Source organism: Callorhinus ursinus, unplaced genomic scaffold (assembly GCF_003265705.2).
Source record: "Callorhinus ursinus isolate GAN/ISIS: 27379988/994484 unplaced genomic scaffold, GSC_fseal_2.0 scaffold36, whole genome shotgun sequence".
Lineage (NCBI taxonomy): Eukaryota > Metazoa > Chordata > Mammalia > Carnivora > Otariidae > Callorhinus > Callorhinus ursinus.
This window is the reverse complement of record NW_027397098.1, coordinates 10,438,151-10,454,891: the sequence shown is the minus strand read 5'-3', so window position 1 is coordinate 10,454,891 and position 16,741 is coordinate 10,438,151. Positions and strand designations below refer to the sequence as shown.

Genomic DNA, 16,741 nt, shown 5'->3' with positions numbered 1-16,741 from the left:
AATCTTCAGACTCCAACATAGCAGGTCAAAGGCAGTACGGAATAGAGTCTAAACATGAGACCTGGGGAAGCCACGGGTCCCAAGTGCCTGCAGTGCTTACTACTTTTTCTTACCCCAGCTAGATGTCTCTTTGGAAAGTAATTGCTAGCTATAGGGTGTCATAAGGACACCGTGGGTCTCTGAAACAAGAACCACAGTGAAATGCAGTGATTTTCCAGGAGGCTCTGGCAGGACCTGACCTCCATTAACAACTCATTTACAGGGATCTCTTGCTTTTACCTATTTTAAGAATATCCAGTCTACGTGTTTTTAAACAGTCCTTTACTTGTCTTGCCTTCGTACTTGAAAATCCTCAAAGGCTCTACCAAACCCCCTCCCCCCCCAAATCCCAAAACTAAAAGAACAAAAAAACAACATGCTAGAGCAAAGTAGAGATTTTTTTCCTTCTTTTTTGTAATTATGATAATCTTTTTTTAAAAAAAATCCAATTATAATGCTCATACAACCACCTAGTATATCCACATAGTTAGTCGTCCTAACTTCCTCCCCACCCCTTACCCTATGCTGGTCGCTGAGGCCTCTTAATGGAACTTAAGGTTCTAAAGCTCTGTTAGAAAACCACCAACATGAGGCTGTCACCCAAGACACTTACTGCCCACATGGCCTCGGGCAAGTTTTCTGTCTCGATCTCCTCGCCTGTAAAATGCAGGGTGAAGCAAGGTCATCTCTATGGCCTGGTGAGTCCTAACGTCCTCTGCACCTAGGTGGCCATCCCAGGCTCTTTGTGGCCTCTGCTGACACCCCACTGTAACCCTCTCTTCTATCCAGACATGCCTGCTCACTCAGTGTGCCACCTGTCCTTCCTACCTCTGTCCTTCGCTAGTGACCCTTCTATCTTTCAAGGAGATACCTCTCCCCACATTCTCCCATTCCCTTCTCCCCATCTTTAAATCCCAGCCCACCAGTCTTTAAATACCCCCTCTTTGTGAGGCTTTCTTTGATTCCCTTAACACCTGGTGAGCTCCCCCTGCCCTTCAAGTCAAGCTCATGGTCATACGGTTGATGCTGGGACTCATTCCAACTCATGTTCTTGGGGAGTCAGGCATGGTGCTAGATGTCTCAGCTCTATCATCCTGATTTTAAAAACAGATTCCAAAAGCAGATATCACTGTCCCATTGTCATTTGGGGAAAATAAGGTTCAGAGAGTAGCTATGTTACTTGCTCAAGATCACAGAAACAGCCATAGTCAGGGGTAGAGCCTGAATTATAAGCAGCCCCTTCTTGCTTCTGGTGGTGAATAGACTCTCCTCTGGGTTCCACAGAGCATCTGAACATCTTCCCTTCATTAGCTAAAGTATCGCTATATATAAATATTTTTTCAGAGTATTTTTTTCACTAGAGTCTAAGCTCAGAGGGCAGACACCATTTATGTTTCTCCTTCTTCCGACCTCACACAGTGCCACGCACAAAGTAGATGCTCAATAAATGTCTGTTGAATAAGTGAGCGAGTGGATTGCAGATCATATGTCTTCAGTCCTCACTTTGTTAGCTTCTTGTTTTTAGCGTATAGAACAGCACATAGGAAAGGCACCAACTTCACAGTAAAACCTCTTTTTTCTGTGGACCCAGACACCAATGTAAGTCAACAGATGGAAAAGCAGGTTGATTTTTTAGAAGCAGAAGGAATGAGTGACTGACCCCACATCTCTTCCCTTGAAACGATCATAATACCCTATTGACCTCTACTTCTTGGAAGCTAAGCAGGGCCGGGCCTGGTTAGTACTTGGATGGGAGACCTGTACTTCTCAAGGACATTTTGATGAAACAAGACGAGAGGGAAGGTGTGAGTGCCTCAAGAATGGGCCAAAAACTAGCTCATGTTGTTATAATTAAAGACTTCAGTGAATTAAATTAGAAGTAACTGCCCTAGGCTGCATGTGCACCATGCTGTTTCCCATTAGATGTTCCCAGTACCATGTGGGGCACTTGATCCTAGGGCATCATGACAAAGCTTTCTGAGCCTGGTCTATGTACCTGTGAAATTAAAAAATATATCTTTTAAAAGATAAAAGGTGTAATGAGAATATAATGTGATCTCCAGCTTTGAGATGCAAATTTCTTTCTAGTCTTGCACAAGAGTAAGTTACTGTCTTCTGTGTTCTGCCACAAATCACCCCTCCTCCTTCCAGGTCCTGAAGATGACTGGTGACCTCATGGGAGGCCATCGGCTCTGTGCCACGGAAGCTGCACCGAAGGACTCAATGTTCACAAATGAAGACTTGCTTTTGTTCACAAAAGCTGTCAGAGGGTGGTTTACATTTCTAGGAAACAGCACACCTTGTGCACAAATGGCCAGGATGCAGCTGGAGTTTGTTAAAACTTCATTTAACTGTCTGGGCTAGAACGCAGTGCTGGGTTGCTGAGGAAGGCCCCCAGCGCACAGCACCCTGGAGTCATTCCCCCTCCTCATTCCCTCCTCAGATAGATCTTTCTACAGACGGGAGAGGTGTTTCTGTTTGAGATCACTCATCTCCCAGCAGTTTCCAAGTAAATGGGCAGGACATCCTGGATGGACACACGAGGGAGAAAGGGGTGTTTCTTTGGCAAGAGTCAACTGAACAGCAATGTCCCAGTTGTGATTCGTGATGGAGCACCACCTCTTTCCCCGTGTAGTTGGTTCACACACCACGTGCATCCTTGCCTGATGACGGCTAAAGGGGACAGAGTCTGATGTGGATGCCGCTGCTGTAACAGATGCCGCTTTTTCAGAGGACCAATTACTTCTGGGTTTTACAACATTATACATATAATTCCCTAGAGGAAGTTCGTCAGAAATGATACTACCTTTGATCTTTGCAGAAAAGGGAGCTCAAGGATGTGGGGGACTGTTGCATCAAAGCTACAGAGCAAATGGGGAGCAGAGATGAAACCAGAGGCCAGTCTTATTGTCAGCAAATTGCACGAGGGAAACTACTTTTTATCAGCCGAACTGCTGGAACACGGGAGAGGGCTTTCTTCCTCATGGAACAAGGACAGGGAATTTTTATTAACTCACATGGGAAAGAATAAGCCCCATCTCCTCCACATGAACGTAAAACCACTTTTCACTAACTAGTCCCCCCCCTCCCCCATTCTTTATCCTCACTTGTCTTGGTTTCTGCTCTGTTCAACCTGATTTATTTTCCACCCTCACAGCAAACCTTTTTCCTGCTACTGGAACTGCGCATGATTTTGGTTTTGGTATTTGCTGACATTTTGCCTTAGATTTTATTTTGTTTATAAACTTTTTATTTTGAAGTAATATAGTGTCTTAGTCCACTTGGGCTGCTATAACAAAGTGCCATAGACTACATGGTGGCTTAAACAATAAGCATTTACTTATCACAGTTCTGGAGGCTGGAAGTCCAAGATCAAGGTGCCAGCCTGGGCAGTTTCTGGTGAGGACCCTCTTCTTGGCTTGTAGATGGCCACCTTCCTGCTGTGTCCTCAAATGGCCTTTCCTTGGTGAGCGCACTTGGAGGGGGAGAAATCTCTCTCTTCTTCTTTGTGTAAGGGCACTTAGTCCATCCTGGTGGCCCCACCCTCATTATGTCATCGATGCCTAATTATGTCCCAAAGGCCTCACCTCCTATAATCATCACTTTGGGGGCTGGGGCTTCAATATAGAATTTGGGGTGGGCACATTCAGTCCATACATATCGATTCACAGGATGTTAAAAGCTAGTACAGGTGGGGACGCCTGGGTGGCTCAGTCGGTTAAGCGTCTGCCTTCGGCTCAGGTCATCATCCCAGGGTCCTGGGATCGAGTCCCGCGTCGGGCTCCCTGCTCAGTGGGGAGTCTGCTTCTCCCTCTCCCTCTGCCTGCCGCTCCCCCTGCTTGTGCTCTCCCTCTTCCTCTCTTTCTCTCTGTCAGTAAATAATTAAAATAAAGCTACGAAAGGTGTCCTGTCTACCCTTCACGCAGCTTCCCCTAATGCTTATATCATATGTCATTACAGTGACATACCAAAACCAGGAGACTGGCATTAATACAACGTGTATGTCTAGTTGTCTGTCATTTTATCCCACGTGTAGATCTGGGTAACTACCATGACACATAAGACCCAGTACTGTCCTGTCAGCGCAAAGCTGTCCCTTGGGTTACCCCTTTATAGTCATACTCCCTAACCCCCACTGCCACTAATCTGATTTCTGTCTCCACAATGTCCTTTCCAGAATGTTACACAAGTGGACTCACAGAATGTGACCTTTTGAGACTGGCTTTTTTTTTTTTTTTTTTTTGGTCACTCAGCCTAATGCCCTTGCGGTCCATCCAAGTTGTTTTGTATGTCAATAATAGTTCATTTCTTTTTACAGCCGAGTAATATTCCATACACATAACTCCTCATCTTTCCCCCTCCAACTGGAAGCGATCCTTTCTTCCTCTCAACATGTACTTCTGATTAACTCCACCTGGCCCGTTACTCCTTCACCCTCACTCCTCGGCAGGAGCTCTCCCAGATCCCGAGGCGGAGCTAGGTTTGGGAAGCACAGCCGTTGAGTTTTATGGAACATCAACAGCTGAATGTGGATCACCTCCAGGCAGCCCCCCAAACTGTTTCCTTATTTCCTCCTTCTGGTGGGTTTTGTTGGCTCAGGCTTTCTCAGCGTCCTGTCAACATTGGTACGTTGAAGCCCTAACCCCCGATGTGCGCGTACTTGGAGGACTGGCACAATTAAGGCTAAATGAGGTCATATGGGCAGGAACGGTCCCATAGAATTAGTTAAGAGGAAACGGCAGAGAGCTCTTCACGCACTATGTGAGGACAAGGCAAGAAGGTGCCTGCCTGCAAACCGGGAAGAGAGCCTTCATAAGAAAGCAACCCTGCTGACCCTGCGCTTGGACGTCCAGCCTCCAGAACTCTAAGTAAATGTGTTGTGTCAGTCCCTCAGTCTCTGATATTTTGTTACAGCAGCTGGCGCCAACCATGCCTCACCTGAAGTCATGTGTAAAAGAAAAGCAGCGGCTCTAAGGATGTTTGAACTTGCCTTTATGTAAAGCAAAATTATCCAATCCTAACTTCATTTTTACTCTAGTCTTTTTAATTGGTTAACTTTGGAAATCAGCTTTCATTTTATATGTGTGTTGTTCGGTCATTAAAAGTGGATTTAACTGGTTGTTCCGAGAGTTTCCTGGGTTTATGGCTTGTTTGGATAACAAATGGAAAGCTGCATTGAACTGGCTCAGATTCTAAATGCCATCAGCCTTGGGCTAGGTGTCCTGGGAAGGCTTTGTCAGCACGTTAGATTCAGTATCTTGATTCCTGGGGGAGAGCTCTAGAATTGCCTCAACATTTCAAAGACTCTGGACAAGTTGTCAGTTGTATATGAGAGCAGGAGAAGCTGATGCCTTTTACATTTAAGTCCAAGTAGTTCATGAGAAAAAAGCAGACTAGTGAAAAAAGATGGGCCCGGTCATCTTTTTTTAGTTTAGATTTTAAATCCACTGATAGGTTCTAATGTTGAAAAGTCTTACCTTGTTCTCCCTTTTCAATATAAAGACACCAAGGCTGGAAATTATTTCCCTAAATGATGTTTTCAAAAGCCAGCTGAGATAAGAGATGCCAGAATTTAAAACACCTGTATTCTTGGTCCACTACTTTTAGATTTGTTAGCTTCTTGATCACACTGGTACATCTCCTTGTCCAGATAGTTTCCGGACAGCTCACTGAGGGCAGGTGGTTGTTATATGGGATAGCATGTTGTAGTACTGTGATTTATTGATTTATTTTTTTTGTACTCACTGTATTCTGCATCCTCTACAGAGGGAAACTGGGACTCTGTCTAAAATCCAGATCTTTAATGATGGCTCTCAGGTGTTTCTTATAGCTCTTCATTGGTTTGGCCTAGGAGCTCCCGGTTTGCCTCTGTGGCATTTACCAGTTCTGCATTGATTCTGGGCCATCATGATCAGGGGTCTGACTCCTGCTTTGATGGTGAATTCTAGAGGTTGCTGCAGAGGTGGTGACAGTCTGAACTCTGAGTTGTAGGGGCGAAATGCATCAATATTTCCAGTGGACACAGGATTGTGGCAGGAGAGTTGGTCTGCATCATTGTAAATACTGCCTGAAAGGCTCATTCGGCAGGCAGTGAACAGTGGGGGGGGGGTGTCTCAGCGAGATGGAACATCGTGGAATTGGTATCTAATGTCCATCCTATTGGTGCCTCAGTTGACACAGATGGTGAGCATCCATTTAAACCCAGTTCGAGATGACTATTGTTTACCGTATATAAATCAGAACCTAGAAATGAAGGGGAGCACCAATCAGAATGCCTAATACTAAATCTATGGAGTCTCCTTGACTTCATTTCTTACCTTCACTAGAAGGTCCTTTGCCTCCTTCTCAAGCCATCGAGGGTAAAAGGGATTGTCCATACGGATGGAGTGGAAAAGCTCTTCTTCATCTTGCCCATGGAAAGGTGACTGACCGATTAGCATCTCATAGAGGAGAACACCAAAGGACCACCAGTCAACAGAATGGTTGTATTTCTGACCCAGCAAGATCTGTGTGACCGAGAGGCAGAGATGTAATTAATAAACATGAGGTGGATGAGTGAAAACCCTGCTTGAACTCTGCAATACCACTCAGTAAGTAGTTGATGGTGATGACAGTACGTGGTTTTAACACAGATCACGCTGAAAACTGTATCTTTGGAGAAGCTGATGACTGAATCGAAATGAGTGGGCAGTGCCAAATTGAGCAAACATTTTTTGGTTTTAATTTTTACTTTTCCTCTGGCCTTCTGTGTAACAGCTGACCTGTGTGCCATTAGCTTTCACTTTCCCACCTGTGATGTGAAGACTTGGATGGTAGACTCGGACCTCAGGAAGCTGGTATGCATCTATTCTCTCCTGTGAATAGCTAAACCAAACCCACATGTTTTACCAACTTCTGCTGTCCTGAGACTTTGCATAAACTTTCAGTAGGTCTAAAGAACTCATCAAATACAGTCCTTAAAGCCACAGTTGTACAACTAACGAGTCCCGTCTATGGTCACCATTAAAGAGTCAGATTTAGTGGGGCACCTGGATGGCTCAGTTGGTTAAGCGTCTTGACTCGTGATTTTTGGCTCAGGTCATGATCTCAGGGTTGTGTGAGATTAAGCCTATGTTGTGCTGGGCAAGGAGACTGCTTGGGATTCTCTCTCTCCCTCTGCCCCTCCCCCCCACCCCACCTGAACACTCTCTCGAAAAGAAAAAAGTCTGTTTTAGGGAGTATGCCAAGAGAGACTAGGATAACAGATTTCATATCCAGAAATCTGCTCTCTGAGAGGGGTGCGCAGCTCGACAACGGTGCTTTGAGTAGAACTGGTCTTGTCTATCCTTTAGGGAAGTGGGTTTCAAGTCTGGGGTCCCACCTAACTTTTAAAAAGATTGCTACCCTTTCACCAATCCACTCTTCCTGGCAGAAAAGTTTTTGTGTTCTGTATTCAGCCGCTTTCTTATTTAATGTTGGGAGGCAGCGTACCTGTGACTCTGCTCAATGCTTGTCATCCTAACAAACCAAGCTCTGACCTTCTCTAAAAACTGTGCATAGTGTCCGTCAGCAGATGGACAAACAATGTGATCCATACATACAACAGAATATTTATTCAGCCTTAAAACAGAAGGAAATCCTGACACATGATACCCCCTGGGTAAGCCTTGAGGACATTGTGCTAAGTGAAATAAGCCAGACTCAAGAAGACAAATACCGTATGATTCCACTTATATGAGGTCCCTAGAAAAGGCTGATTTATAGGGACAGAAAGTAAAATGATGGTGGCTGGGGGCTTGGGGAAATGGGGAGCTGTTTAATGGGTATAGTGTTTCAGTTGTGCCAGATTAAAAAAATTCTGGAGATTGGTTGTATAATAATGGGAATATACTTAACACTCACTGAATAATACTCTTAAGAATGGTAAGATGGTGTGTTTTACAGTTTGTATGTTTTACCGCAATTAAAACCAGTACATAGTAGGAACACAGTAACAGTTTGTTAAATGAAGAAGAGGAGAAAATCCTTGTCTTTCGTGACTGCCGCTCCCAGGATAGGTTGGGGACAAGCTGCTTTATTACCCAAAATGGAGAAGCGATAAGAAGTATTGAAGCACAAAATTAAAAAGCGAGACCGGGACCCTCTTGGGATGGCTGTCTTGGCCACCCTGCAATTTAAAGCCCAGCTCAGTGCCCACCCATGTGAGCACATACTCGTAAACACACGGAGGTCATCTTAGAGTTCCTCAGTTGAAATGGAATTTCTTCTTAAGTGGGCCCCGGGAATGAATGGTAGAATGGTAGCACTGGTGGCATTAGGAAGGAGAAATGATGCTGTCTTCTAGACATTCCGTGTCTCGATGCTGGCGAACCTTTTGATGCAGCAGAACAAGGTGCACAACTACCGTCTCTGAGTGCTACCCCACCCAGGTCTGTCCTTGCGGAATGAACTACGTCTGGAGTGAGGCTCCCGGATATGGTGGAAGTGTCTCCAATGCAAGAGTTGATAAACTCAACGAAACAGACGGCCATGCAAAATGTTGTGGGTTCTACCTCTGGCTCAGTCCCTTCTTGTGTAGTTTGGGGCAGACTCCTTCACCCCCTCTGTGCCTCATTTGTGAAAAGTGGTGATAACATCTGGCTGACTTATTACTGGGTTGTTGTGAGGACCCATTGAAAAGTAGGGAAGGCAGAGTGCTGTGTCCTATGGAAATGACTATATGCTCTAGGATAAATACCTATCTTGATCAACTGGTACCCATTTGTGAAAATAAAGATCAAGTTGCCGACAGATTTTTGCAATCTGCCGCTGACTTCCAGCATAAAAATGCTAGCCACTATCCTTAACTCAATTTTTAAATACTAAAGTTAACTTTCAAGTTTAGGGAAGATAGAGTATTCCTTAAGGCAAAGTTTAAAAGTAGATCCAGGGAGAATGATAAAGAAGACAAGGGTGCGTGTGTGAGCATAGGCACACAATCTTTGTTCAGGTGCATTTGCCTTAAATTGGGAGCGGTGGGGGAGGGCTGCTTCACATGCAATTCCAAGGTGGTGTCACGAGGGGGAGCCCAAAGCAACCAGAAACTGCTCCGGGCGTCATCCGGTCTTTGTAAACAACTTCATCAGAGAAGGACAGATGAAGAGGAATTTGGAGGCCAGGAGACAGCTGTGGTGGAAATTAAGCTAGGTGATGTTAATAAAGAATTTGTCTTAAGTCAGGAGGAAGAAGCACAATGCAGATCACCCTGCCAGAAGTATGCTGACCTGAGTTAGGTGTTTGCCACAAGTTATGTGTTTTGTTTTGTTTTGTTTTTTTAAATAACTCCTGAGGTAGGTCCTGTGATTCCTATTTAACAAAGAATGGTGACTAGGCTTTGGGAGGTTACCTGTCTTGTTTAAGATGTCCTAGTTAGTGAGTTGAAGCGATATTCTGAACGCTGGTCCTTGTTGGGGGGGGTTACCACATAATGTTCTTTTCATATTTAATGTCTCCTGGATTAAACCTCAACCCAACAAGGCCATGTTCACACTGTCTATACTTTTTTTTTTTTTTAAAGATTTTATTTATGTATTTGACAGAGTAGAAGCAGGGGGAACGGCTTCCTGAAGAGCAGGGAGCCAGATGTGGGGCTCGATCCCAGGACCCTGGGATCATGACAGAAGCCGAAGGCAGTGGCTTAACGGACTGAGCCACCCAGGCGCCCCTGTCTGCTGCCTTCTTATGGCCTCATCATCTTTTGTCCAGTTTCCTCTCCCAACTTTACTCAAATTAATTCAGATAGTAACAATGTTGCCATTTGAGGTCAGAGTCTCCCTTTCTCTCCAACAGTGAGAGCAATCTGCAAATTCCATCTGCCTGGTAGAGCTAGTGAGTTACAACATCTATATAAGTTACATCTGTCTAGTTGATATGCTGTCAGAGTTTACAAAGGGACCGCCCAGTGTCTCCCTAGTTTTGGTCTCCAGGTGACCCCTGCTCTCTCCAGGGAGCTGCTTCTGGGCATTGGAATCCCACATGGATTTACTAAGTGGCTAGTATAAAGAGAGGGTGTTTCCGTGTTTCTTTCCCTAGTCCTTGTCAAAACGAGCTTGGACCCGCAATTCTATGTTCGACCCTCAGTCCTGTAACTGGAAGAGCAGAGAGCCATAGAGTTTTATATCTCAGGAGACATGGACTGGGGATACTCCCCAGCTTTAGGGAGGGCATTTTTTTTTTTTTTTTTTTTTTTTTGTGCATCCTTCTTGATGTTGCTCTGAAATGCATTTATTTCTGTAATTTGGGTGCTCCTGTCGGGAGATACCAGTGTCTGCCAGGTGGGCTTCATGGCCCTTGTCCCACCTGCTCTGGGATTCTGTGTGTTTTTAATGCTGTGTCTGGCCTAGCCCGCTTTTCCTTTGCCACAGGGGCCCTTCCCCGGAGATAACTGAATACACACAAAAACAGTACTAGGCAGCGTATACTTAGAACCACAAGAAGGGAAAGTTAAATTTTTATTAAAGTTCAGAGGCAGAAGAGCATGCTTTTTTTTTTTTTTTTTTTTTGAGGGGACAATTGGTCAGTGAGTCGGGTAAAGAACAAACTTTACAAAGTAGATACGTGTGAGTGGAACGTTGAAAAATGGGTAGTGTCTTCATGGGTAGAGAAGAAAGAGGCCAGTGGTGGGGAAATCTAGCATACGTTCACAGACCGACGTTGAGGGTGTATGCTGTGTGGTAATTTATTTAGAAGAAGGTTGATGGGTACTCCAAGCTGAGCGGTGGAGACATTAAGATAATCACGGGCTCTGTGAGAAATGGTTTACTGGTAACTTGGATTACACATGTGCTGTGGTAGAACAGGGGGAGAAACAATTATGTCAGGAAACCAGAAGCATTTTAGGGAGATGACTTTGGGGTTCATCCTGGGAATAACCACAGACCAAGGCCTCAGAGTACATGGTTAAGGAAGAGGAGACATGAATGCAAGATGCAAGTCCAGGGACATATTGTAAAGGACCTATTTCCAGGATTTTGGCTTGTGCCCAGCTGATAATGGGGATGTCTTGAAGATTTTAAAACAGGGGAGTGACAGGCTTGTGCATTAGAAGTGCCTATCTGGTGTCTTGGCGGAACAGTGGCCTTCCGAATGGGTCCAGGGGTCAACAGATGGAACAGTGAGATGGGGGAAGAAAATATTAGAACTTGTATTCATGTTAATTTTTTAAAAATTAAAATGACCCTGGTGCCCTTGTTTGGAACTTTACATAGTAACCGAGGCCTCCTGAGGGAAGAACAGGAATACCCCTATCAGAGGGAGGGTGGTGGCTACGTTTGTGCGTTTGCTTTCAGCATGTTGTAAGGTGTGTTGCCATCATTGTTACTACTTATTATCCCAAGGTAGCTCATTTATGTTGTGTGCCCAATTATGTGGACTGCTGGGTTCTCTCTTAACAGAACTCATTTTCACAAAATGGCAAATCCTTAGAAAGTTGTCCGCAAAGAGGCTTGAAGATAATGCTAAAGATTGCAAACACGTAGGATGTAAGAAAATGACAGCAGAGAGGTCTCTCATACTCTCAGTACAAGCTTCTGGTCACCCACCTTATAAGGGGGCTAAACACAGTGCCACTCATTATGACAAGAAGTTAGCTAAAACAGCCAGATATATCAAAGACATTGTTTTGAATTATGGAATTATTTGAATTACAATCACTGCTGTCAATGAGGAACCCTGCCTACCATACATACTGTAAAGTCTAAGTGATACTGTGCCTTCGTGAGCTATCTTTTTTTAAATTTTATTTTATTATGTTATGTTAATCACCATACGTTACATCATTAGTTTTTGATGTAGTGTTCCACGATTCATCGTTGCGTATAACACCCAGTGCTCCATTCAATACGTGCCCTCTTTAATACCCATCACCAGGCTAACCCATCCCCCCACCCCCCTCCCCTCTAGAACCCTCCGTTTGTTTCTCAGAGTCCATAGTATGAGTTATCTATCTTTTCCAGGTATGCTAGCCAGCGAAACCAAGAATTAAACCGATCAGACCTTTGAATCTCAGAGTCCTAAAATGTTAAACCAAAATTTTAAGAAGTTATTTAATGCCATTATTTTAATGAAGCATAAATGTACCATTAATAAACAGAATAAAATTTAGTTACTTAAAATAATTGTATATTGGGTTGCCTGGCTGGCTCAGTTGTTAGAGCGTGTGACTTTTAATGTCAGAGTTGTGAGTTTGAGCCCCACATTGGGTAGGGAGATTACTTAAAAGGTGAAAAACTGATGATGTAAGGTATGGTGATTAACATAACATAATAAAATAAAATTTAAAAGCAAAAGTGAAAGCTTAAAAAATTAAAAAAAAATAATTGTATATTTAATTTTTAGTTCAACCTGATTATATTCTATGTGCATGTTTTATAACACACAGACCATATTCGTTGGCAATAATATGAGATTTATATAAAATATACTGGGGATGCTTTTTAATGTTAAGGGAGCATCTTTTAGAGAAGTTTGGGAAAATATGTAAAGAGGGTACCCTGGCAGTTGGATGGTGATGGAGAAAAAAGCCAGAGGGTGTCCCCAGGGTCCAGACAAGAGATGCTCAAGGTCTGGATTAGGGCAGCAGCAGGTCCAATCAAAGGGATTCATTTTGAGGATCTTGTTCCCAAGATGAAACCACTGGACTTATTCAGGTGGATACTTATGAGCCTGTTCAGTGACCACCTGGTTCTTCACCGTTGTTTCCTCTGGTTGGTCTGAGTGGAGTGAATGCAGTTTAAGGCTGTGGTGGAGAGGAGCCACGACTTGAGGAGGACCTGCTGAGCCATTCAAGACTGAGAGAGACTACCTAGTCAGCACGAGCACCACCCCCCGTTAAATAACAACACAACCCCCGTGTGTAGCCGCATTTATGAGCTACGCCGAAACACAAATACAGATCCTGAAACAAACTATTAAAATCTTTTGATTTTTTTTTTTTTTTCAGGGGAGGAAGGAACAGTGGTGCCTGGGACATGTGGAGTTGGGCAAGCGCCCATGCACACCCTTTGGGCGGCACACCCTTACCTCCGGGGCGATATAGTCAGGGGTGCCGCAGAAAGTGTTTGTCTTGGCATCTCCTAACATGTTCTCCTTGCACATTCCAAAGTCCGCTATTTTGATATGTCCATCTTTGTCTAACAGGATATTATCTAGCTTCAGGTCTCTGAAACACAAAAGCAAAGCAAAATCTCACCTTAATACAATTTTTGCTAACACAGAATTGCCGCATGAGGGGGAGTCACTTGCCCCATCACAGCCTGAGAGCATCATGAGTGCGTGCGTGCTTTGCTGGCCCTCCTCTTCCTTCCAACCCCGTTCCTCAATCTGTGGCTCTGCTCATGGGCTCACTGCCTTCTCCTCGGTGTTTCCTCCTTGACTGGCGTCTCGCGTTTGGAACTTCACCTGGCCCTTCTTGGCCCAGGTCAGCTTTCTCAGGCCTGACTCTGACAGACTTTTGTATCCCCCATGCCCAGGGAAGAACTTGGTGCATCTCCAGAGCTATGGATGGCTGCCTGGGGGGTGAGATGGGTAATGTGTTCTTCCTCCAGTGTAGCATCCTTCCGTTTTAGGGTGCCTTCAAGAAACAGCACTGGGATGTAAAGAAAGAGCTAGCGATGAAATGCCACCAGGGGTTTGTGCTTGGGGATGTGTCTGACAGAGTGTGGTATTTAATACTACATAACACATACCCTTGTCTACTTGTGTACAAGATAGTGGTGTGTAGACAGCACTGACTTTTCAAGGGAATGGCTGGTTTCTGATTCCTTTTTCTGATTGACCAAGGAACGCAGCTCAATATAATAACACAGGCCAGACATGGACCTGAGGTTACCCCAGTATCTTTCTTCCATGGCAAGGGAAGAAAAGCCTGAAAAACGTACTCACTTTATGCGATTTTCCAAGTATTGTTTCTTTGTGGATGAATTATACTGCACCTAATTCCACGACTGACTGAGGAAGGCTGCTCCTAAGAATAATTCTAGAACCAGAATCCATCTGATGCCAAAAACCATGTCAATAAATTCCTCTTTCCTTAGAGAACCAGTATCCCTGTAGAGCACCCAGTCCAATTTTTTAGGTAATATGACTGATAAGATTTAAAAAATATAAATCCAATTATGCCTCCCTGCGATTGTATTAGATTGCTATTATTATGCATGATACTCTGAATATTTGGAAAGTGACCTCAAGTTTTGTCCTGTCTTTCCTTCACTGAGGTCAATAATTTTGTTCCTCATATGACCTGGTTTTCAGATGCTTCAGCATTCTGGCCCCTGCCCTCCAAGTACCTTGAATATATCAATTTCCTTCTTAAGATTTGGTGCTGAAAGCAGAACCAGTATCCTCCAAGTGTATAATCGCATTGTGCCCATGACAGTGGCGTTGCTAGTTTCTGTCCTGACCCTCTTCACCTTCCCTGCTGCAGCCTAGCGGTTGCCCTGCTAGGTCCTGACACTTGGTCCCAGTAACAGTCAACAGCCCGCCGTAGACTAAAACCTCCAGGTGTCTTTCCATTATGGCAGCTTCTTCTCACTCTGTACCTGTGAAACTGATGTTTTAAAGATCACCCAAGTGCTACACTTGACATCACTTGCTTTAAGCTTTTTTTAGTTGATAGCAGCTTATGTTTGTTATAGAACAACTAGCTTTCTTTTCCTTTACGTCTTCTGCCCTTGGATTTCTGAACTTCCTGAAACCTAAGTTTAGAATGTGTGGCTGGGGGTGGCTACCATGGTCTTCCTTATTAGCAAAGGTGACTAGGGAGAAAACAGGAACGGCTGTCGGTTTACTCTTTTCTGTACCTCCTCTTAGACAATTTGCTCGGCATTCCCTTCTCAAAGATTCTGCTCCCAAAGGGTCCCGCAAGTAGCCCTGTCTCCTCCACCTTAGGTGACCGGACTCCCCTGGATCATTCAGGTTTTCTCTTTGGGGATGTTGGGGCTGTGAGAAGGCAGCACTAATCTGTCTCGGTTAGGTGTCTGGTACTTAGGCCTGCTGATGGATGTCCTCTAGCATGGCCTTAGAGGAACAGAAGACCAGTTCGTGAGAGGAGAAAAATGAAGTGGCTAGGTCAAGAACAGAGACAGAGCCTGTGTAAACCCAAAGAGAGACAGTGATGAGAGAGAAACTACTTTGGTTTCTGATGGTTCTGTGTTTTCAATTCCAGTTTCTCAAGGAGGCTGATATTTCACTTAAGCAAAAGTTTGAGTGGTCTTCAATATTCACATTAGCCTAAAGTTCCCATCACTCTTGCTTTGCTTCTCTCATTAAACCGTGAGCTTCGCGAGGGTGGAAATGTGTATTGTTTGCTGTTTGCTCTACTGTGACAGCTCTGACAGGAGGGTAGAATATACAGAGCATTTGATAAATTTTTGCTGAATGAACGGCCACCCACCAGGGATTGGCTCAGCACCAGCAGTTATGAGTTGCAATGAAGTCCTGAGTAACTGTTCCCTTCCATTGCTTTCTCTACCTTCTGCTAGAGTATATTAGAGAGAGTGAGCATGGAATGCAACTGTGTTTTGGTGGAGCGACCCTATTAGCAGATGTTCTAGAGTTGACATCTTCCATCTGAGCCAGCTTGGTCCGTAATCTCCATAAACCAGGGCATCACAGACTGTTCCTGTCTGGCTGGGTGGCTGGGGCATCTCCAGGACATGTGAATATGTATCTCACGTTCATATCTGTATTGGTTCTGTTTCTCTCTCATCCTAACTCCAATGTTGTCACACTTTCTTTATCAGGACTAATATGGCTGTCCAACATGTCTGTCTTTCCGTAGGTCTTCTGCCTTCCTGTTCCTTAATTTTAATTAAGTACACTGTCATTGTGATTTATGAATTCCAATAAATCCAAGTACAGGTCATATTTTACTCCCCATGCTAAAGTTGTAGATTCATTTTCTAATCTGCACTTATGCAACATTAGTAGCATTTTGGGTTTCGGCTATCCAGAACATAGTTGCATCACTTATAGCCGTGTACACATGTTCCTAGAAATTTGGCTGAAGGATTGTTGGGGGGGGGGGTCATCACCAGAGAGCCAGATATCCCGCTGCAGTGCTATCCGTAGATCCTGAGGATAATGAACATTGTATCTAATATTCGTCTTGGATTTTCTTGCTCTCAGATGCATTTCATCGTTTGATTCTCCCAACAGCCCTTGGATCTGGAATTATTTTTATTCATATTTTTCTGATTGAAAGAGAGACTCTTAAGCGTTGTAGAGTTTATCCCAGACCATACAGTCAGGGGGCTAGGATGCAAACCCAGGCCTGCTCTTCTATATCGTCTAAACCAAACTTACCTGGTCTTTCTCATTGAATTGAACTTGCTAAGATCCAGTCTTCTGTGATTACAAGGGTGCATTTTAATCAGTCCTAAAAATAAATATTCTCTGGACCTCAGGCTAGGAAAACGAGCATCATGTCTGATTTTCATTCCACCCTCTAAGGTGAACCAGGTGTTAGGGGTTGGGAGAGAAAAGGTCACAGATGTTTTGAGAGATTAAGTTAGAACGGGAAAGGTCCAGAAGTCTACCATGCAAAGCCAGACCTCCATGAGGGTAAGGAATGAGGGCAGAGGAGGGCTAGCTGGAAATGCCACAGGTCCCAAAAGTCAGTGTGTTCACAGGTACATCAGCTAACTACTCCTCACATATCCCTTACAGACCACCAGCTCAGCCAAGC

The 16,741-nt window shown here is 44.3% G+C and overlaps 1 protein-coding gene across 3 annotated transcripts in view; it reads right to left on the bottom strand.

Annotated features, from left to right (window-relative positions):
• Window positions 1–16,741, bottom strand: part of PRKCQ (protein kinase C theta) — a 192,219-nt gene that overhangs the window by 4,273 nt on the left and 171,205 nt on the right. For all 3 annotated transcript variants that reach the window (XM_025853423.2, XM_025853424.2, XM_025853422.2), the window contains 2 exons: window positions 13,078–13,216; window positions 6,357–6,545 (listed from right to left, as the gene is read on the bottom strand). In XM_025853423.2, coding sequence (XP_025709208.1) covers window positions 6,357–6,545; window positions 13,078–13,216 — 328 coding nt within the window. The remainder of the gene's footprint in view (window positions 1–6,356; window positions 6,546–13,077; window positions 13,217–16,741) is intronic.